The sequence below is a fragment of the Schistocerca serialis genome, chromosome 5, assembly GCF_023864345.2.
Source record: "Schistocerca serialis cubense isolate TAMUIC-IGC-003099 chromosome 5, iqSchSeri2.2, whole genome shotgun sequence".
Classification (NCBI taxonomy): Eukaryota; Metazoa; Arthropoda; class Insecta; order Orthoptera; family Acrididae; genus Schistocerca; species Schistocerca serialis.
The window spans coordinates 358717699-358741324 of NC_064642.1; the positions used below are offsets into that span (position 1 = coordinate 358717699).

General features: G+C 42.6%; 1 protein-coding gene across 1 annotated transcript in view; it reads left to right on the forward strand.

The window, feature by feature from the left end:
- The window catches only part of LOC126481939 (uncharacterized), a 935620-nt gene that overhangs the window by 691800 nt on the left and 220194 nt on the right, over positions 1–23626 (forward strand). Inside the window, exon 3 of the mRNA XM_050105898.1 lies at positions 3985–4049. Coding sequence (XP_049961855.1) covers positions 3985–4049 — 65 coding nt within the window. The remainder of the gene's footprint in view (positions 1–3984; positions 4050–23626) is intronic.

Here is a 23626-nt window from a genome sequence, read left to right on the forward strand (position 1 = left end):
AACCATCCATTACTGTAGATATAAAAATTCATTCTCTCTATCTTGAAACTACAGATTTAGCATTTTTTTCGAGCTGTTAGCAGTTTCGGAGAGCAAGTAACGATCTTGTAATTACCGTACATTGAAAAACGCCTTCACTGGGGAGAAAAGATTAAATCCACATTGCCTATAAATTAATTAGTCTCAGACAGGAGTTATTCTAAATACGCACAACGCACTTCTTTCCCCGAGTGCGAAATTACTGCAGGTCGTCATGCTGGCATGGTAACAAGAACGCAAGTCTAGACTAAAGAAAGCTCGCGCGGTTATATTAATTGAATGGGCCACCTGAAAATAGAACGCAGTGACCTTTAAACACCAAGGCCAAAGAGATGTTGAGAAAAATTTGGCGTCAGCAGAGTGCTCCCATTGAAACTAGTCTGGCAACTAAATATGAAGTGCTAGGGAGAGCAGAACATCATTAAAAACTACGGGTGCGCATTATGCCTTTTACAGCAGTTGCGCACTATTATATGAAAAATTACGAGTAAAAGAAAAGAGTATCCCCGTACACTGACAGAAAAAGTTCTACGTAATGTGTAAGTCTTCATGCTATTATCATCTTTGGTAAACTATATTTAATTTAAAAAGAAACGGAGGTAGCTGCTCGTCTCGGAAATTCTGGTGAAATAAAAACATGACTGAAAGTTGGGTTATTCAGCTTCATTCGTTTGTCATAATCTGTTGATTGCAGGAAAGTATCGTCATTGGACGATTGTAAGGACATACAGATAGAATTTGATGAAATTTCCAGTCAGTGTAATGAATGAGAGCTTTCTTTAAATGTGGTTAAATATAAGATAACGCTTTCAACAAAGAAGGAGAACGTTATAACATCTGATTACGAGATTAGTGGTGAACTTCTTGAGCTGCTCGTCACAACTTAAATATAAATGGTTCTGAGCACTATGGGACTTAACATTTGAGGTCATCAGTCCCCTAGAACTTAGAACTACTTAAACCTAAGTAACCTAAGGACATCACACACATTCACGCCCGAGGCAGGATTCGAACCTGCGACCGTAGACGTCGCGCGGTTCCAGACTGAAACGCCTAGAACCGCTCGGTCACACAGGCCGGCCTCGTAAATATATTTAAGAGTAGCACTAAGAAGCGATTCGAAATCATTGTTAAGGAAGAAGAATGGAAGACTTGGATTTGCTAGAAGGGTTCTAGGAAAATACAAAAAAGTGAATACTGAATAAATTTTCACCTGCCGAGAGCGTTAAAATCATTTATTCATATAGATAAACGGTTTTGGGAATTTTCTGTTGCCGTCTTCGGATCTGTAAAAGATATGACCGAAAATGCTAGGACACAGTAACTAACATTACAGCACACATAATTGTATCCAAGATCTGCAATGCCTGGAATAACAGCATACTATGTTTACATCATCACACAATCTTTTCCTTCAGTGCAGCAAATAGTGGTATATACAATGTATATCCACGTTGCTATCGTCAACTATAGTACAAGTCGGCATGTCAGTTTTAACATAACAGCCATGTACACACATGTTACTGCGCTGATTACAAGTGATCACACTTAATAGATAATATCGGTTCGTACTACCACTGCACCATCTGATGATCCACTGCATCACTAAGGATGCTTACGTTGGAATCTGTGAGTGTGAAGAGGTGATGAATGTGGGCACTTGTAATCGGCACAATAACATGTGTGTGCATAGCTGTTATTTTAAAACTGACATGCCGACTTCTAGAATAGCTCTCGATACCAACATGGATATACATTGTATAGCACCACTTACTGTGCTGAAGGAGAAGATTGTGTAATGATGTGAACGTAAGTATGTTGTTATCCTATGTATTGCAAATCTTAGATATAATTATGTGTGCTGTCATGTTAGATGCTGTGTCCCAGCATTTTCTGTCCTATCTTTTGCAGATACGAACATGACAACAGAGAACTGTCGAAATCGGTTATCTATATGAATGGTTCAAATGGTTCTAAGCACCATGGGACAGTCCCCTAGACTTAGAACTATTTAAACCTAACTAACCTAAGGACATCACACACACATCCATGCCCGAGGCAGGATTCGAACCTGCGACCGTAGCGGCAGCGCGGTTCCAGACTGAAGCGTCTAGAACCGCTCGGTCACAGCGGCTGGCTATCTATATGAATAAATGAACTTAGCGATCTAGCAGGTGCAGATTTATTCAGTGTTCATAATACTACATTTCGCTCTCACACTAACGATGTCAGAAGTGTGTAGGCATCTGTAAGGCAGATCACCTACAAGACGCAAGTATCGGCAAATCTATAGTAGCCTTCCAGTGTTTGGAGTCCCCATCATGTAAACCTGACAACAGACACCGAAAGAGTTCACAGACATGCTGCTAGAGTCGTGACAGGTCGTTACGGGACACATGGAAGCGTAACAGTAATGCCCCAAGAATATTTCTTGGAAGACTGATGATGCAGTTCTCGAGAAAGTCTGTTGGGTAAATCCCATATGTTCGAAGAAGACTGTGTGACCGCCTTGCTACCACCACATTATATATCGCATAGAGATCGTGAGAAAAAAGGCTAAAGATATTAGGGCTCACGGAGGCGTATAGATAGTCATTTGCCCCACGCTCAGTATGCGAATGAACTAGGACAGAATGTCGCCAATATTTTTACAATATACCTTCGGCTACGCACTGCACTGAGACTTGCGGAGTAGTATATCGATAAGGATCTTCTTAAGAAGTGGACTGTGGTAACAGTAGAAAGACATTACGGTTAGTCTGGGTTCCTTGGGAACGTTATACGGTCCAATTACATTAATGTGACCACCGCCTATGTTCGACGTCAACGTACAGTAACCACTCACAGACCGCAGATGGCAGCACTAGCAGTGGAGGGGACATAAAGCGTGTCGGGCGATGCACAAAAAATGACAGTAGTTGTCGTAATGTGAAAATGGAGAGATTTACCTGACTTTTAAAAGGCCATTATCAGGACAGAGGTAACTGTGGGTGCACCACGGCCCATAGATAACAGAGGTGAACGGCAGCTGCGGAGATGGGTACTGGCGAACAGACGTGCAACTGTTGCTCGCCTGACGGCCAGATGAACCACTGGGCTAGCAACAGGGTCCATGAACGACTTTTAGGCGAATGTTACTGCGTACGGGCCTCCGTAGCAGGCGCCCGGTTCAAGCACCCAAGCACCCCTGCCTAGGCTGAAAGTCGGCAGTTTTCAGTGAGTTAGACCATTTACTTGCACAATGACAGAATCAGCAGCTTCAGATGATTCGATACCAAGAAAGAGTATAGTAGCAACGCTGACGACGACAACATATTGACGTGGAGCAATATTTGTTTTATTTTCTTCTGAATAATAGAAACAAAAATTACCCAAAGTTATTGTTTATAATTTACAAATTTATGATCACATCAAACATTACATGAAACCATAGACCAGCAGTCTTGGACAAATCAGTGCCCACAAGGTAAGTATCTCCACGAAATTGTACATCTGAGAATATGCTGGGATGCGGCTCGCTTTTCATGCCAAAACAATGCACTCGATAGGGTTTCAAACGCTATTTAATTTTAACCATCTACGCTGACACCTGATATCTAAGCTGACAGCCGCGCGAGGTTGCCGCGTGGTCTCGGGCTTCTTGCTGCGGTTCGCGCGGCTCTCCCCGTCTGAGGTTCGAGTCCTCCCTTGAGCATGGGTGTGTGTGTGTGTTGTCCTTAAAGTAAGTTAATTTAAGTTAGATTAAGTATTGTGTAAGTCTAGGGACCGACAACCTCATCAGTTTGGTCCCATAGTAACTCACCACAAATTCCTACAGTGACACCTGGAGCATTTGTTCTGTGTAATGTTCCGCCCTACATCTGACATATTAAACCAGAATATACCCTTGACAGTTTTAGTAATCTTATGTATCAGTGTACTAACGCACTGCCGTTTGTGTTCCAGGCTTATCCGAGGCTATACGGACAGCAAGGGGCGCCATTACCCACGGCTGCCCTACTATCCAATTGGTGAGTTGTTGTTGTTAATTTACTTATACAGTCGGATAAGATGTGAACTGGTAAATGTTCTATGAAAATTGAAGGTGGAGGGGTGGGGGGTAAGGAAAAGAAAGAGTAGGAAATGTTGATGTCAGTTGCATCGGGAATTTGTGTGGAGTCAGCGGCGACCAGCGAAAATGTGTGCCAGACCGGGATTCGAAACCGAGATCTCCTGCTTATTACGCAGCTGTGTTAGCCACAGCGCCATCCCGACACAGAGTCTATCGCAACTGCGAGGATTATCTCGGCACACATTCCGGCCAACGCACATTCTCACTTAGCCCCTCTTATCTGCAGTCCCTGTCCATGTCCTGCTTGCTCACTACCTTGAGATTCCCGCAAGACGTCGAAAGTAATTGTGCATCTGCACTGAAGGTGGTGCATGCGTTGTCCATCGAGGCAACTCAATTATATGAACGCGTGGTATCTGTTCCTTCGGACGGCATTTACAAATAACATGAGGATTTCTGCTGTCTTTCGCGACTGTATAATGTACTATTCACACCAAACGCTCTTCGCTTTGGTTCAAATGGCTCTGAGCACTATGGGACTTAACAGCTGTGGTCATCAGTCCCCTAGAACTTAGAACTACTTAAACCTAACTAACCTAAGGACATCACACACATCCATGCCCGAGGCAGGATTCGAACCTGCGACCGTAGCAGTCGCGCGGTTGAAGACTGCGCGCCTAGAACCGCGAGACCGTCGCGGCGGCGCTCTTCGCTTTATTTAAGAACATTGTCACTGATGATTGTAACAATTGTAATTTTATTTAAGTGTCAGTTTAACGAGATTACAAACACACTAGTGCCACAATAAAAAGATTTAGCAAAGTAATAATCAGAACAGACATACACACAGGCTAGGACACTTCGCCTTCCCCTCCCTCTTCCCCCCCTCCTCCCTTCCCTCCTATCCCATTCTCCGTCACATGTGTAAAAAACTGTACATAAATACGTACACACAAAGGCACACACACGCTCACAGACTCGCACACACAAGTTACAACATGTCACTACCTCTTCCCCCTCTCCTTTTCACATTATCGGAACGAAATTCAAATTACACAAAACCAATAGGTGATGGTGAGCATATAAGCCAAAACACTCAAACAAGAAAATATTGTGGCTAGTGTAACGCAGTGCATTTAAAACCGGACACCTGCGTATAGTACGACACATTCGAATGATGTAAGCCAAAAAAAAATGTGATTTTCAACACGATAGATGTTTGTCATCTCTTTACATCTACATGTAAACAGAACAACAAAGATCACTGATCTACCTGTTACATAAAGTGAAACTCGTTTGCTATAAATGAGACTTTATACAGTCGGTAATGACGATATAAGTCCCACATTAGATCTAAAAACTGCGACTTGAGAAGAGAGGTCACAAGGGCAATATGTATACGCTCAAAAGGCATATGATACCAACGTAATATAGTGCAAAATGTCCTTTTGTCCGTCTAAGTAAAAAACGGAAAAGGTAAGAACTGTACAACCATCGGCATTCCGCGGAAATTTTTTTATTTACCTCGTCTCAGTCATCATCAGCATCATCACTACCAGCAACAACAGCAGCCATTGGTCTTGCATATCAGAATAAATACTTCTTCCAAACGTCCCGATGCATCAAATTCTTCAGCCATAGCGTCCACATTGTTTCTATATATTTCAATGTCATCTACCCAACTCCTATCATCGTCTCAGTTTCCTCTTATTTCTCAGAACCCAGCAAAAAACTTTGTAAGTACCCTCCTTGGTTTGTTCGCTGTCCGTTCGCATGGCTATATGTCCTGTCCTTCGCCACCTCATTTTCCTCCCAGACGAATTTGTGTCGTCCAGTTCTTTTCTCTGCTATATTTGTTTATTTCCCGGCCTCTCCTGATAGTTGTTCCCAAATTCATCTCTTCATCTCTTCACGTACTGAATATGTCCTGGTTTTTTCATGATTTTTGTACTAAAAATCCATGTCAGACTAGCAATACAAGCTTATCGCAAACTCTCAGAAACATTGGAAGCTTAGTTTTCGCTTCATTGTATAAGAACTTAGAATCTGTCAGAACATTCTAAAAGTGGCATCCTTGGAAGTGGAGTACCGAATTAAAAATATATGGTATTATTCAAGAATATGATGCTTCTGTTCTTATAGTCATAACAAACAAAGTTACAAGTAAATCAATCATAATTGTTAATGTACAACCTGAGAATTTAAAAAATTTGCTTGCCTCTGAAAAATGTTTGTGGCCGAGCGGTTCCAGGCGCTTCAATCCGGAACCGCGCTGCTGCTACGGTCGCAGGTTCGAATCTTTCCTCGGCATGGATGTATGTCATGTTCTAAGTCTAGGGAACTGGTGACCTCAAATGTTAAGTCCCATAGTGCTTAGAGCCATTTGAACTATTTGAAAAAAGTTATTTGTGGGCGTCAAGTTAAGTACGACAACCTCTATATTTCACGCGTCTGTTTTTTTCTTTTTTTTTCAAATCACAGTTTTATCTTGCTGCTAATGTACTGTTCTCTCACCTTTGGTGACTTTGTTTGATATTTCTTCATTGATGCTGTGCTTGTTGCAAACAGACGTGACTCTCAACCCGAAAAAATAAAAAGCAGTTTTTCAGCATACGCCTCCGACCACACAGCACTTTTCACAAAACTATCACATTTTCGCACTACACGTAATTGCAGGCTTCTCATCTTGCCAGGAGTAGATAGTTTATCTGTACTGTCTTTCCCTTTCTGCTCACCTAAAACACTGAGGTGACAAAAGTCATGGAACAGCGATATGCACATATACAGATGGTGGTAATATCGTATACACAACGTATAAAAGGGCAGTGTATTGGCGGAGCTGCCATTTGTACTTAGGTGATTCGTATGAAAAAGTTACCGACGTGATTGTAACCGCACAACTTAAATTAACCGACCTTGAATGGGGAGTGATAGTTGCAGCTGGACGCAGAGGACATTCCATTCGGTAATCCTGAGAGAATTCAATATTCTGAGATCTACAATGTCAAGTGTGTGCCGAGAATACCACATGTCAGGCATTACCTCTCACCACTAACAACGGAGTGGGCGATGGCCTTCACTTAACGATCAAGAGCAGTGGCGTTTGCGTAGAGTTGTCAGTGCTAACAGACAAGCAATAATGCGGGAAATAACAGCAGAAATCGGCGTGACATGTACCACGAATGTATCCGTTAGAACAGGGTGGTGAAATTGGACGTTAATGGGTTATGGCAGCAGACGCCGACGCAAGTGCATTTACTGACACCACGACATTGCCTGCAGCGCCTCCCCTGGGCTCCTGACCGTATCGGTGGAAAACTGTGGCCTGATCAGATGAGCCCAGATTTCAGTTGGTAAGAGCTGATGGTAGGTCTACAGCGTGGCGCAGACTCCACGAGGCCGTGGATCCAAGTTGTCAACAAAGCATTGTACAAGCTGGTGGCAGGTCCGTAATGGTGTGGGTTGTATTTACTCGGTCCTCTGGTCCAAATGAACCGATTATTGACTGGAAAACGTTTTGTTCGACTACTTGGAGATCATTCTCAGCCATGTGTCCAAACAACGATGGAATTTTTATGGATGACAATGCGCCATGTCACCGGGCCACAGTTGTTCTCACCTGGTTTGATAAACATTCTGGACAATTTGAGTGAATTGTTTGGCCATCCAGATCGCCCAACATGAATCCCATCGAGCATTTATGGGACATAATCGAGAATTCATTTCGTGCTCAAAATCCTGCACCGGCAAACTTTCGCAGTTATGGACGGCTACAAAGGCAACATGGCTCAGTATTTCTACATGAGACATCCAACGGCTTGTAGAGTCCATTCCACGTCGAGTTGCTGCGCTACGCCGGGAAAAAGGAGGTCCGACACGATATTAGGAGGTACCCCATGACTTTTGTCACCTCAGTTTACACGCAACACAGATGCTCCGGTAAACTCAGATATTATTTCTGAAATCTATCGTGTCTGTAACGATGGATTTTTTTAGTTTCTCGAAGACATTAAGCACAGGATACTTCTTGCTGCGCTACTTTTTAACGGTTTTCCTCGTCTGAGTTTTAGTACAGAACAAGAAGCAACTTTCACACGTATTCACAGCGTATACTAGCAAGACGCATGAGCACAAGTGGTGAGACAGAAAAAATGAGTGAAAGAACCACATGTATTAAAGATGTAACACGCTAATTTGTAAAAAGAGTGAGATTTCAGTTCTTTCGCGTGCCTCATTATGTAGCGCTTGTCTGAACAATGGAATAACTAATACATAAGTGGGGCCTATTTCCATGTCACCAGAAGATGGGGCGTAGGTGCGCTGAGCCCACAATCAATCACTAGTAGTGCTGCACCAGCTCTTGTTTACTTTAAGGTTAAACATACGATGAACACCGTACAGTTTAGAAACGCAGCAGATATTCGCCTCTTGTGGAAAATATATGCTCTAAATGGCATTTTTATGATATTATTTCGTAAAAAAAAAAGACAGTAAAATTGATTTACAGTTAGGCATTATGCGATGTATGGCGCATGAGATTTTGAGAAAGCTGTAACGATTTCAGAAGTGGCGATTAGGTGAGATATAAGAGCAGAGTCTACTTTTTTTTCAAACGTTCCATTCTACCATTATAGATCATCGTGCGTGCAAGGATAAGTCCCTGCAGTCGCGCTGTTTTCTGTGCCCTCGGTGGCTCAGATGGATAGAGCGTCTGCGATGTAAGCAGGAGATCCCAGGTTCGGGTCCTCGTCGGGGCACCCATTTTCAGCTGTCCCTATTGAAGTATATCAGCAACACCTGTTGGCAGCTGAGGGTTTCGATTAATTATCACTTCTTTCTAGAGAAGCTACATGGTCATCATTGGTATCTGTTCTTTCGGAACAGTTACTATCTTTATATAGTTAAAGGCTACCCGGCCATTGATCTTCTTCTGTGCGAAGGCGCACTCTTTGCCCGAACTCTTACGGGAATCGTCACCTTAGTTGGCGCGAGTAATGAGTGAATTGGCAAATATCCTTCAAGAACATCACGAATGTAGGTTGTGGACAGGTGGGAATGTGGGTCTCACGGGAAGCGTGCAAGGGATACGTCCCTGCAGCCGCCCTATCCTCTGTCCCCTCGGTGGCTCAGTTGGATAGAGCGTCTGCCATGTAAGCAAGAGATACCGGGTTCGAGTTCCGGTCGGGGCACACATTTTTCAGCTGTCTCCCTTGCAGTATATCAACAACACCTGTTGGCAGCTGAGGTTGTCAAATGGTTCAAATGGCTCCGAGCACTATGGGACTTAACTTCTGAGGTCATCAATCCCCTAGAACTTAGAACTACTTAAACCTAACTAACCTAAGGACATCACACACATCCATGCCCGAGGCAGGATTCGAACCTGCAACCGTAGCGGTCGCGCGTTTCCAGACTGTAGCGCCTAGAGCCGCTCGGCCACTTCGGCCGGCCTGAGGTTGTCGATTAATTATCATTCCTTTCTAGAGAAGCTGCATGGTCATCATTGGTATCTGTTCTTTCGGAACAGTTACTACCTTCATATATTTATATGTATTTTGTGTTGGCGGTGTTAGACAGCTTTTAAGGATATTAGGAACTGCATTATACAACATAGCTGTGCTAGTTGTTTTGTTAACGACTATCGATTTCAGTCGACTTGAGACCATCCACTGGTGTGAACCCCAATTCAACTGTGTATTCCACAATTGTAATGGTGTAACAGAACTTCTCAGACTGGGTAAGAATTACAGTTGTGGAATTCATTGTTGAATAGGTTTAATGACCCGTGGATGGTCTTAAATAACTAAAATAAACAGTCGATAATAAAATAACGAATACAGCTGCATATTGCATAATGCATTTTTTAGTATTTACATTTCATTGTGCCGCCATGTACCTTCCCACAGGTAACCTCACGATGATGCTTATCGAACGAAAGTCTGTCACTCGTTCCGGCATCTTATGTAGTCAGTCACCATCTCTGGTTGCCAAAGCTATTTCGCAACTGGGAAATTGTTCATTAAAGAAATATATTATTTTCATTGTGTGATAAGCTTCATTTTATGATTTGTAGCAGTAGATACACATCTTTCACACATTTCAGTAATACATAATGTTGTTTGTAACATATTTCCATGTTTTTTACTCGGTTTCGGACGTCTGCGAAAGTTTTATCCAACAATGAATACTCCAAGCCTAATATTTATTCGTAAGGACTATAATTTTAAATTTAATTATTTTGGCCGTATATTGCGGAGTGAGAGCTTCCCAACCATCTAAAATTTTAAATGTAATGGCTCACTTAGTTGTGGTTGAAGAACATCGAATTCCCACGTCGATGATCCCTATACAGCCACCACGTAGCGTGCTCATTATGTTCATTTCAATCACCACTGATATTCATCAACTGTACAGGTTTATCTTGATCGCGGTAAACCGAAAGTTAATACATCTGTTGTTTTCTCCGAGCAGAAGGTAGTAGTAGTCGTGTGAACAGTTATTATGGCAAGACACTGACAGCTCACATCGCACTCGCTACCCATAATACGCCAAACGTTCCACAATATTACTATTTCGGTACCGCGACACTCAAATTATCATTTTAAAATAGAAACACATTTAAGTGTTTCAAAATGAATTCTCCTCCATTTACGTCACATGAGAGCAATCTCACATATATTGTGACAAGCGATTACTGTTATTCATTCTTTCACAAACATTTTGCTTTTACTCAAACTAAAATTGATAGTTACAATGTTCTCACTCTCTTTCGCAAAGTAAATCTAGCACGCAAATATTTAACACAATTTAAGTTAAAGGAACATTTTGTAATAGAGACACAAGCCAATTTTAAAAATTATGTACATAAAACAAAAAAATTTTGCTCAGGAAAGAGCAAAGTATTTGACAACCATAAAGACACAGAAACAAAAAATCTGTTACAACTCTGACTTAGGCTATTGGTGTTATCTTCACAAAGTTTAGATTTACATAAAAGTAATTCGTAGACGACGAGCAGTACGGGTAAGCTTAAGAAATGCAGTTTGCCACAGCACTGCTGAAAATACGAGTAGATGGGTAGTTGGAGAATCTAAAGATGAGGCATAAAATAAAGAATAGATTGGGAAGACAGATCTTGTGGGAACAAGGAATAGTTAATTTGGTAATAGAGAATAGCGTGAGATACTAAAAATTGTAGAGGAATAACAAGGGATTACCGCAGTATGCAGGTTCAAACTGATGCAGATCCTAAAACATATGTGACGGTGAAGAGGCCTGTACATGACGGATTAGCGTGGAGAATTACAGAAAACCAGTCCTCAGGCTGAAGACCGCTGAAACATCAACTTTAACGTAGTACAATAGTTATTGTGAGTTCATCGTACTGCCTTAGACATAAAAATACGATTTTATTGTTGCGTTTTTCAACTTTATAACCTCATAAAAAATACTAGACATAACTAAATAATGATACTTTGTTGTATGACATGTGAAACACATGTTCATCGGCAGGATAGGTTGGAAAGTATTCATGAGGGTACGTCAAGTATAATTCCCAAAAGATTCAAATTATTACCCTCGAATAATCCACAGTGGACTCCTGAGTACACCTCAATCCACGGAAAAGATGTGCCAGAATTAACCAACACGGAGGATTTCAGTAAATAACATCCACACTCACTATCCGTAGCATAAATGGAGGCAACTTGCACACCTGTCCTCTTGGTTTCTTCTCCAGTGGCCGCAGGCACTAAAGTGCATGCAGTAAACAGTGCATAATGAAGTGGCAAATGGGGAAGAATTCGGTGCTATTAAAACTGAAATTGCAGAGTATTGGGATGCCACTGGATTTTATTTCTATTTATAGCAACAACAAAAAAATCTGAGAGCTAGTCTGTCGTTAATATTCATAACAAGATTCTCTACCGTTAATCATTTGTTGCCGAGCACCTCAAAACGCAAAAATACTTCACATGATCCTAGAATCAACATGAGATCGCACAAATATGTTTTGCGAAGCAAAATTAACAAGTAATTCCGTGTTTACGCGGAGTTGCACTTCACATCCTAGTTCGTGTGTTGCCACATCGAAAACTAGTCGTAGGCTGACTAGTAAGCTATCTTAACAGTTTGGCACCAGCCCTTTCAGGGTCCACTATTTTCGTCAAAAAGCACTGACAGTAACTAAAATTTGTAACTAGCATTTCCCGATGAACTGAGTGATACTGAAATTATTATTAACAAGTTCTCAGTGCAAGTAGCGGTATCAGCACGGTTGGAGCTTTATATTAATATTTAAACAGTAAATATAAACAATAAAAGATTCCCTTCTTGGCGGCTAGTGTGGTAGGTAAATCTTCTCTCACTCTCTCTCTTTCTCTTTCTCTCTCTCTCTCTCTATCTATCTATCTATCTATGTCTGTTCGCCCGGTCTTTCTCATGGTATGAGACCATCTGGCACGTCGTTCGATAAGTCTGATTTGCGATCTTACCTACTCGCTAGTCTCCTATAACAAAAGTTTCTTAATAGTGTGCATTAAAATATAGCAACTAAAAATTTAATGAACGTGATAAGTGACATGGCATAAACGGCATAGCGTAATTGTCAGGTAAAGACTGTATACGTTCAAATACAACTGAACGTATAAGTTGCGTTACTAAAACATAAATATTATTTCTTAGGACGTTGACAAAGGAGGCATGCCAGGTAGGTCAAGTGCACACCAGAAACAAAACGTCGGAAGCGAGGCTAAGTTTCTGCAAACTAGAAGTCCGCTGCTGACCTCGCTAACATGCCAGAGGGCTGACTCTCCCGTATGTGCGAAGTTATCTGCGCCAAATGAAATACGCACAGCGCGTTGAGATAAGTCACGAACCCTGTCCCTGGTGGCGTCTTATCAGACTGCACTACTTCGCAGTGCAGCTACAGATCCCTGCAGTAGCGGGCAGAATAGCGGTAGTGTTCCAAAAGATAGCACAGCCTCTTCTAAACGTACTTTAGCGGTCAGAGCGAAGTATGCAATGCTGCTCCTCTAATATTGCCTTTAGCCAACTTCCCTAGTAAGATTACAACAGAATCGTAACACGTTAGAAGGAACGATAACGTAACAAGCTATGAGGCGTGGTTAAAGTGGTGCACTGTCTTGCTATAACGCCACAAATTGCTCGTCATTGAATCAATGCAGTTTACGATAGTGATCTTTGACCTTCACGTCGGAACTCGTTTCTCGGCAAGTTACAGCTTTCCGTGATCCGTAAAGGAGTTCCTCAGCGACTTAAGAGTCGAGCAGAATTTTATCGAAAATCTTTCGAGCGTGAACAAAATTGTCCGATTAAAAACTTTGCGAATACGATCGGTAACAACTGGTACTGATACACGCGATTTATATCACGATGAAAAGAAATGATTAGCTACAGAACTACCGTTCGTGATCTATTCTGGTGGTATAGATATATGAGTGTAACAAATAATTACAATACTGACATATTTCTTCTTCGCAACGTACAATTTTCTGGACTTACCACAGATGCATAAAAGGTTTTCCTCTTCTCGTCAACAGTCCTGCGCTTCACTATCGGGAGCTCTCAACGGAGTACGGTCTATTAACCTGTTAGCACGTAAATTTCCTGCATCACTTGTTGGCAGCTATCTAACATGCGCGCTCTATATCTCTCTGTTCATCGTTTCTTCTCCATTGTTGCTGCCAAAAAGGCGTGCGGTAAGCCCGTTGCTCAAAATGAATCCCAGGCTCTTCTTCTAAAGACAGTCCGCAGTTCAGATGGTTGTTGTGGCGGTACCTAACCTGCCTACCAGTTCCTCTAATAAACTGAACCCTCAGAAAAAGATCCCGTTCGATGTACCATCGGGAGCACGGTACTCCATCATACTTGCAGACATGAATTCAACAATAAATCGACACATTGATCAATCCAGGTTAATTATGAGGATGTAGTTAAGAAGAGGCGTATCACAGTTATAACACCAGTAAAAGCCCAAATTTGAATCGATTATGAAATATGTCGTGCACCAAAGATTTAGGGCTACTTAAACAAACAAATAGTTTGCAGAATGAACTTTTCACTCTGCAGCTGAGTGTCCGCTGGCAGATTAAAACTGTGTGCCGGACCGAGACTCGAATTTGGGACCTTTGTCTTTCACGGCCTTGTGCTCTATCAACTGAGCTACCCATCAACGACTCACGATCCATCTTCATAGCCTTACTTGCACCTCTGCCTCGTCTCATACCTCGCAAATGTCACAGAAGTTGTCCTGCGAAAGTTGCGAGCTTAGCACTCCTGTAAGAAAGGATATTCTGGAGATATGGCTTAACCAAAGGTCCCGAGTTTGACTATCTGTCCGGCACACAGTTTAAATCTGCCAGAAAGTTTTTTATTTAAGCTATATCTCCGCAGTATAATTTCTTTCAGGAGTGCTAGACTCGCAAATTTCGCAAGAGAACTTCCGTGAAGTTTGGAAGGTTGGCGGGATGTGGTAATGGCGGAAGTAAAGCGGCAAGTAGGGGTTGCGAGTAGTGCTTGGATAAATCGATTGGTAGAGCACATGCCCGCGAAAGACAAGGTCTCAAATTCAAGTCTCGGTCCGGCACATAGCTTAATGATCCAGGAAGTTTCAAATAGTTCGCACTCAGTTCATATGAATTAGGGCACTAGCACTGATCATCAAATATCAGGTTTTTATCAAAGACATCGACTATAAAAAAAGAAACAAACAGATTATTTTTTGGTATCGGGGAAATTACTGCGGGGTTGAAATGAAATGAAAATGATCGTGTGGCATTTTTGGCCGGGAGGCCCCCTGCGGGGAAGTTCGGCCGCCGTATTGCAAGTCCTTTTTAGTTGACGCCACTTCGGCGACTTGCGAGTCAATGATGATAAAGGACACACAACACCCAGTCAGCACGATGTAGAGAAAATCCCTGACTCCGCCGGGAATCGAACCCGGGACCCCGTGTGTGGGAAGCGAGAACGCTACTGCAAGACCACGAGCTGCGCACTTTATTATATGCGACTGACCGAACACCGTAGAAATTTCTCAGCTTCATCAGTACGTAGATCAGTATTTCAAGTTGTGGAAGACCCGGCTCAGAAAATATAAAGCAGTTTTGTTATGAGTGCAGTTCCCCCGAGGTTACTGATCATGAAATAGAAAAGGTTAAAATTTGAGATCACGAGATGGGGAAACTATCGGAACTGTGAGATTATCCTGCACCTAATACGCTGGGCAGCTGCTTCTTTCGTTTCGCGATAAGCGGGAACGCACTGTCGTATTGCACCAGCATTTGTTGGAATCTTCTGTTTGTTTTCTGCATTTGCGGTAGTGAGGTGTCTAGAGTTCTGGGTAAAAGATGTGAGCAGAGTTTATGACAGCTCCTTTTTCCACTTACCAGCCTTAGATCATCTTCTGTGAATCCGCAGAGACTTTTGTGCGGAGCCCTGTTTATTTGTTAGGTTCACAGTAATTTCTTTGTTTCTTCGTGATGATGTCAGACACCTTTTCTCGATACCAATGAACATTCTTTAACAGGAATGGGCGATCATGTTCACGTGATAAGTGATAACGAACCGCTAATTATCAGGTTAACTGTCAGCATGGTTTAAAATGTTCATAGAACTCCTACAGTCCTCTCGAAGTTGGCGAATCATTCACTTCAAAGTGACCTTGTCTAATGCGACAGAACATTTATTTTTTTGCGTTACTTTCTTCATTGGCACCCTCCCCGTGAATAGGACAAATATGTGTAGGCACCTCAACTCGTTGTGCCTCTTTATTCCTCTCAAAGAGGAAACACATGGTAGAGGTATTTGTTTTTTTTTTTTCTTTTCTTTTCATTTAAACGTTCCAGAAAACAAAATCTCTGACATGTTGCCTGTTGACTTCCGTCCCTGGTTCTTCGGCCGTTGGTTTTTCTGACGTTTCGCCAATACGAGTGGTTGGCATTCTCAAAGCTTCACGCTTCAGTGATGGTCTGCCATAAGCAATCGAGAGTGAAGCTTTGACAATGCCAGCCACTCGTGCTGGCGAAACGTCAGAAAAATCGGCAAACAAACTTTTGAAACAGAACGCGGCCTGGTAGTCAATAGGCAATTGTCAGCTAGTGCCCACGAAAGCCTCAGCAATTTCGTAGCAAAAGCTTTCTTAAAGGCTGCAAAACACAAGGAGAAAATACAAAAATAGCACATCAAATGATGAGTGACGGACGAGACATGGTTCTGAAGGTCCTAGAAAGATGTACCAGTGGTAATAAAAATTTAAACATACAAATAATACATTCTAATTGTCAGTCAGTACGTGAACGTTTAAAATCACTTTTTTTTTTTTTTGCATTTGAGATCTCCCTACACTACCTACAGATCTGCTTCCTGAAGACTGTCGTTCCGCTTTGTCCTTTTAGAGTGGGCCAGATCTTCTCAAGGCGCTAAGTTTACCGTTTCTCTTCTCTGTCCTCCATCTTTGACCATGCAAATATAACACTGTGATTCGCACTCCCTCGCCTACTGTGAATGCGTATCAGCAGCTTTCCGCAGTGGACTCGTAATGATAGCGTCAGTGACAGAAAAGCTCACCTATTCGGCACCTTCTCGTGGGGATCTTACAGCTGGAAACGCTATTCGTTCTTTTCTTCTTCAGTCTGAAATGTTAAGCGTCTTCCATTGCTAACTACTCCATACTATCACTGGATGTCAAGTATATTCTGAAGACTGTGCTTCAAAACAGGTGACAGTTACTCCTGCTGGTCAATAGCATACGAAGAAAACCTTGGGTGGCGACAGTCCATGGTATGGACCCAGGTCAGAACGAGCATTTAGAGAATTCGTTCTATTGAGCCATTCCTGTCGTTTCCACAACAGCGGCAACTTTCTAAGACCATTCTCTGGGAGAATATTACTTCTTCGTATGATTAATAGCGTTTACTGGTAGTTTACACTGTAGGCTTACGGTTTCTGGTTCCTTCAAAAATGACCTATGAATTTGTGACGCTACCATGTACAATGAGGTGACAAAAATCAAAGTCACGGATTACCTCCTAATACCGTGTCGAACCTCCTTGCCGGCCGAAGTGGCCGTGCGGCTAAAGGCGCTGCAGTCTGGAACCGCAAGACCGCTACGGTCGCAGGTTCGAATCCTGCCTCGGGCATGGATGTTTGTGATGTCCTTAGGTTAGTTAGGTTTAACTAGTTCTAATTTCTAGGGGACTAATGACCTCAGCAGTTGAGTCCCATAGTGCTCAGAGCCATTTGAACCATTTTCGAACCTCCTTATGCCCGGCGTATTGCAGCAGATACATGTGGCATGGACACAAAGAGTTGTTGGAAGTCTCCCGCAGAAATATTGAGCCAGCAATTGTGGCCCAGTGGCATGCTACATCGCTGTTTGGTAACATGACATCCATGAATGGCTGCAAATGTATCCAAGCAGCCGAACATAACCATTTCCAGTCAATGATTGGTTCAGTTGGACCAGAGGACCCAGTTTATTTCATGTAAACACAGTCTGTGCCGTCGTGGAATCACCACCAGCTTCCACAGTGTCGTGTTAACAATTTGGGTCCATGGCTTCGTGGGGCCTGAGCCACACTCGAATCCTACCGTCAGCTCTTACCAGGTGAAGCCGGGACTCATATGACCAGACTACTGTTTCCTAGTCGTCTAGGAACCAACCAATATGGTCACAAGTCCAGGAGAGGCGCTGCAGGTGATGTCGTGCTATTAGCAAAGGCACTAGCGTCGGTCGCCTGCTGCCATGTTCCACTGACGCCAAATTTCGCTGCACTGTACTAATGGGTATGTTGATTTCTGCTGTTATTTCATGGAATATTGCTTGTCTGTTAGCACTGAGAACTCTACGCAAACGGTGCTGCCTTCGGTCGTTAAGTGAAGGCCGCTGGCCACTGCGTTGTCTGTGATGAGAGGTAATGCCTGAAATGTGGTATTATCGGCACACTGTTGTTGCTTTGGGTCTCACAGTATTCAATGCCTTAACGATTTCCGAAATGGAATGTCCCATGCGACTAGATCCAACTATCGTTCCGTGTTCAAAGTCTGTTAACTCCCGTCGTGCGGCCATAATCACATCGGAAACCTTTTTACATGAATCACCTGAGTATAAATGGCAGCTTCGCCAAAGCACTCCCCTTTTACACGTTGTGTACGCGATATTGCCGTCATGTGTTTACGTACATAAATATACAGAGTGGTCAGAAAAAGTCTGAAAAGCGTGTAAGGGTGCTGCTGGGGAGTTTGTACTTGGAATTAATTGTTCGATACTCTTCGTCGTTTCCAAGTTATTTAACACTGAAATTGGGAAATCAGGCGCCGCGCGCGCGGTTTCAGGCAGCCTGCCAGGCAGTGTCGCCAAACGTGTCCTTCGTTTGGTTTCCTCACACCGAACAGAGGTAGCTTTTACTCACCTACCTTAAATTTATCACTTCCGAAAAAGGCATATTTTAATTGGCAATGAGCATTTTGAGAAGTGGTAACTCACGGACCCACAGACGTCTGTGCATTTTAGTGCGTGCAGGTACTTGAATTTCCGCGTGCAATGCCATGATTGGGTAACTTCAATGCAAAATGACTCGGAAATGGCGCAACTTTCCAAATTTTGTCTTAACAATTATTCCTCAACACAACCTTCCCTGCAACACTCCTAAAAACTATTAAGACTGTGTCTCACCACCCGGTATTTCATTTTTTTTTTCGAAGTGAATACAGAATGAAACTTTATTACAAAGCTTCCTTATGTTAAATGTTTGAGACAAGAGCTAGTCATGTGATGGGGTTAACTGACGAGTAAGACGGCGTTTCTGGTTGGTCAGTTCCCTTGGATTATATTCGGTACTACCGTAGGATTTCAGAGGCCAGCCAGAGTAAATAGAGTACTCGCTTATCTGTCCGAAGTAGAGATGGACGACTAGGGCGCTCTAAATAAGTATTTCTGGCACTGTCAGGTGAGGGAGGCTATGAAGAGACAGAGTCGCTATTCCTATGTCTAAAGAAGGCAAAGGAAAGTTCGTTCCATATACATCGTGTGCCACATTTTGATGAATTTTCTGAGATACTATGTTTCAAATGAGAACGTAATATATTTCTTACTTATTTTATTTGTTAACATCTGGCTTTGCACAGTAATCAGTAAGTATCTATGGTCAGGCGGGTAATCTGGCGTAGCAGTAATTTTGTTTACGAGACATTATGGTGAAAATACAAGGAACATTAGGTAACAAAATATCATAACAATTGTATAACTTCACCGAACTAATCAGTACGCACGAGGAAAGTTCTCAAGAGGCACAAATGTTATCAGCTCCATATTTTACTGGCACTTGAGTGACATCTCTTGGCAGTGATGGAACCTGCAAGCTTCTACGCTGCCCAGTCCACCCCATAACAATGCCAGTGAGACGCGAGCTACGGCCGCCCGTCCCCAGCGCCAGTCCAGCACGAACAAAATTTTCGATGTGACCGTCACACTCCTTAAACATCAATTGCATACCAAAAAAATCTGTTATTATCAGTTTAACACCTGATATGTCCTGCCTCGCAGGTCGTTTAGTAAGTTGCTGGTAGCTCATGCCGCCGTCTAGGTAGTGGCAGCTTCCACCAGCCTGGTTCTGCAGTTTGGCGGGGGTAATACGTATGAATGTTCCAACAAGTTCTGCCATTCACCACTGGATGCAGTAACATCATTTTCACAGCGATGGCAGACTTTAATTCTTCATGGTTCAGTCAATTAACATGAAAATTTTATTAATTATATTCACAAACTTTCCTCGTGAATTAGTCTATCTGTTAGTGGGAAATTGTACCAGAATCCCTGCAGCAGTTCCTGAGATTAGCCTGAACATACAGACACACAGAGCGAGGGGGCGCAGTGGTTAGCACACTGTACTCTCATTCGGGAGGACGACGGTTCAATCCCGCGTCCGGCCATCCTGATTTAGGTTTACCGTGATTTCCCTAAATTTCTTCAGGAAAATGCCGGGATGGTTCCTTTGAAAAGGGCCCGGTCACCTTCCTTCCCCATCCTTCCCTAATCTGATGAGACCGATGACCTCGCTGTTTGGTCTCCTCCCCCAAAACAACCCAACCAACCCCAACAGACACAAACCTTAGTAATTCATATAAGCATAGATAGGAGATGGACAGAATAGACGGAGACAGAAGATACGCTGACTTAATCTAATCAGATAAAGACAGTCACGCCCTCTCTGGCATGGGACGAGAGTTTTACGCATAGAGTTCTTTTTGCATCCAACAAAGGTACTTAAGAAATAGCAATGACTGTAGTATGATGAACAGTACTAAAATGGTTGATGAAATCCTTTCAGGATATCAGCGCAGTGGCAGCACCGTTTTGTAGCAACGTTTCAACGAGCTTCCTACCCATTATCTTCAAGTGAAGTCTTCAGCAGAGGCTGCTGACGAGCAGGAAATTCATTCAAAAGTTTCTACAAGACGACGCTGCCAGTCGGCTGATTTTTCGAGAAGATTACATTGCTGACATTCGCCGAGAAAGCCTACAACCCCTTATAGTCGTGTGACTAGGGCCTCCCGTCGGGTAGACCGTTCGCCGGGTGCACGTCTTTCGATTTGACGCCACTTCGGCGACTTGCCCGTCGATGGGGATGAAATGATGATGATGAGGACAACACAACACCCAGTCCCCGAGCGGAGAAAATCTTCGATCCAGCCGGGAATCGAACCCGAGTTCTTAGGATTCACGATATTAACTGAATTAAAATGTTTTTAAAATCTGATTTTATGTATCTAATGACAGCATTAGTAACAATAGTAACTAAGAACTAGTATCGTTACCACCAGTGGTACTAGTACTACGGCTGCTGCAGAAAAGAATAATAATAATAACAACAACAATAGTGACAGTGATAATATCAGATATAAAATTTGTATGTTGGTGTGCAAAGGTGATATTTTCTGATATAGGGAGTTCTAAGGAAAAGGAACAGAGGTAGTGTGCATCAACTTAGCCCACTGGGAAATGACGATGGACTTGTTCGAAAGAAGGGTACTTAGTTGATTTGTAGTAAGGGGTGCGTACAGAAACAAGGGCAGATGTTATTGTTGTTTAAGTAGATGTGTCATTGTCTTTTGAAGCTGGAGATGTTATTTAATTGTTTGATTAGTAAGGGAGAGGATTCTACAGCTCGGTTACTGCTACTGAAAATGGTTGAGTGATGGAGTAGTACAGAAGGGACTTTGCACTGATGGGATCCAGTGTTTCTGCAAGTTTTTCAGACAAGAGTTTTAAGACCGAAGAGAGATAAGAGGGACTGTATATTCTGATAAGACGGTAGAGGAGACAGAGTATATGGAAATCTCTGCACTTGTCCTGTGCATAGCATGATGTAATATGATAATAAAAGTCGAACGTCACGGACACATCGAACACATACTTCATCACCAACTCCAAACGCCGTGAGCTTTCCTGAGTTATGTTAAGTAAAGATCAGATGAGTGTTACTTATTTTAAACTTAGTATCGAGTTACTTATTTTTTTAAGTATTTACTTTTTCGATATAAATGTCGATTATTTATGTGTTTCATCGATTTTAAACACATAAAATTTCTTTTTTAACGCAATTTCTGAGAGGCTTTTTTCTAACAGAGATAAATAAGCATCTCGTTTGGTTAATCTGTTTGTTTTGCTGCCTGTCATTGGAATATTTTTCCTGCTCTGCATACCAAAACGAGCAATATTTCTGTGACTCTTCACGACGTGATCTGGTGCAAAGATATATAGTTAACAATATTCGTGTTGATTTAAATTCACTTGCAATCAACAGATATTTCCACGCCTTTCCGGCAATTTAATAGACAGAGATAACAAAATCTACTGTCTTACTAAGCACCAAGCCCCATTCGTGCAGAATTCACTATCATGAGCATGAATGTTCCATTCGCTTGTGACCAAAAAAAGATAGATTTTAAAAATATTTCTTCTTCTCAATGTTTATAATCCTTCTGAACAAATAGCCACGAAACTTTCAGACTGTTACATCAAAATATATCAAAAATGTCTGCCACGGAAGGCAGTGTGCTTGGTTCGCCCATTGGACTTTTCCACGTTTCCTGTTCAATTGGAGAAGATTGGAGGCTCCGAATAATTTTATCCCTGCCTGACAGCAACTTAGGCTCCACCCCATACATCGATACCGATACAGTGCAATCGCTCGCATGCACTCCGTCTCGCCCTAGGACGCCCTAGCAGAGCACCACAACCCGCGCCAGCAGGTCCTCATACAACACTCACACATAGCGCTAGGAGGACATTGCAGACAACTCTGGGTACTGCTCACAGGAAACAGTGGCCTGCGCTACGAGATGGTCGCAGGATACCTTGGCCCACTATAGGAAGCGTATGGCCCACACCAGGAGATGCTATGGCCCATACTAGGAGGTGCCTGCAGGTAATCGCGCTCACTGCAGAGAGGAGTGACATCGTGGCTTGCGCTAGCAGGCAGTCACAGAACACCGAGGCCTGTGCTGAGTCGTACCTGCAGGACACTGCGGCCTGCAGTAGCAGGTGTATGCTGATACTAGAAGGCACCTGCGTAATGCCGTGTCCTGGAATAGGAGGCTCTCGCTGTGGCCCGTGCTAGGAGGCACTTGCATAGCATCTCTCGCAACGCATCAAATGGTGCCCTCAGCTATGAACTGTGACCACAATTTAGGGGCCAGCAACTCAACTTTGGATCATCAAGCATCCTGAACTGTTTGACGAAACCACCCGTTGCCTGGGGATTTAGATACGTACCGGACTATTACATCGGTGGAGTTTGTGACTGTGTACAGAGACTTGACCTGGGTCCTTGGACATTTTGGTTAAACTGTCTTCTTGTGTTTTGGGCTCTAGTGGGCTTTAGCTCGTCTTGGACAGGTTACGAACTATTTCATTTGTACTGTACCTGTACTGAATAAATCACAGTATTCGTCAATTACAGCGTGGGATAGTTCAATCCACTTCCCACCCGCGCTACCAGACACAATCTATTTAGAAAGAGATAGCTAATACAACCTATTTATTCACTCTACAACAGTTACAAGGACAGCGTTGCGATGAACATTTAGAAATCATCTACCCGCTTATGTAGGAACCCAAGTATCATACACTGCAGCCAATCATCTTGGTGGTCCCTCATTTGCGAGTAATTAACGAAAAATTTTTCGCTATTCTGCGTGACACTCAATAACATTAAAAAAGGCGGCTCACATGCTCTGGTTGTGTGGTGTAGTCACTAAGATAATAGCTTAACATGTAAGAGGTTGTCGATTCGAATTTCGCCAGGTCCAGTGTAGTTCTTTTTGTTTTTCACACTTCATCGAAATAACCATAATTTTTATTCATTTAATTGATTTAAATATAGTTTTTTATATCCATTCCTTTGTCACATCATTTTAATCATAATATCAACTTCTTCATTTGCTCTCATTTTTCTTCCTATTTTCTTTTTCCACTTGAAATCTTTTTAGTGAGTTTTTAATTAATTTTATATATAT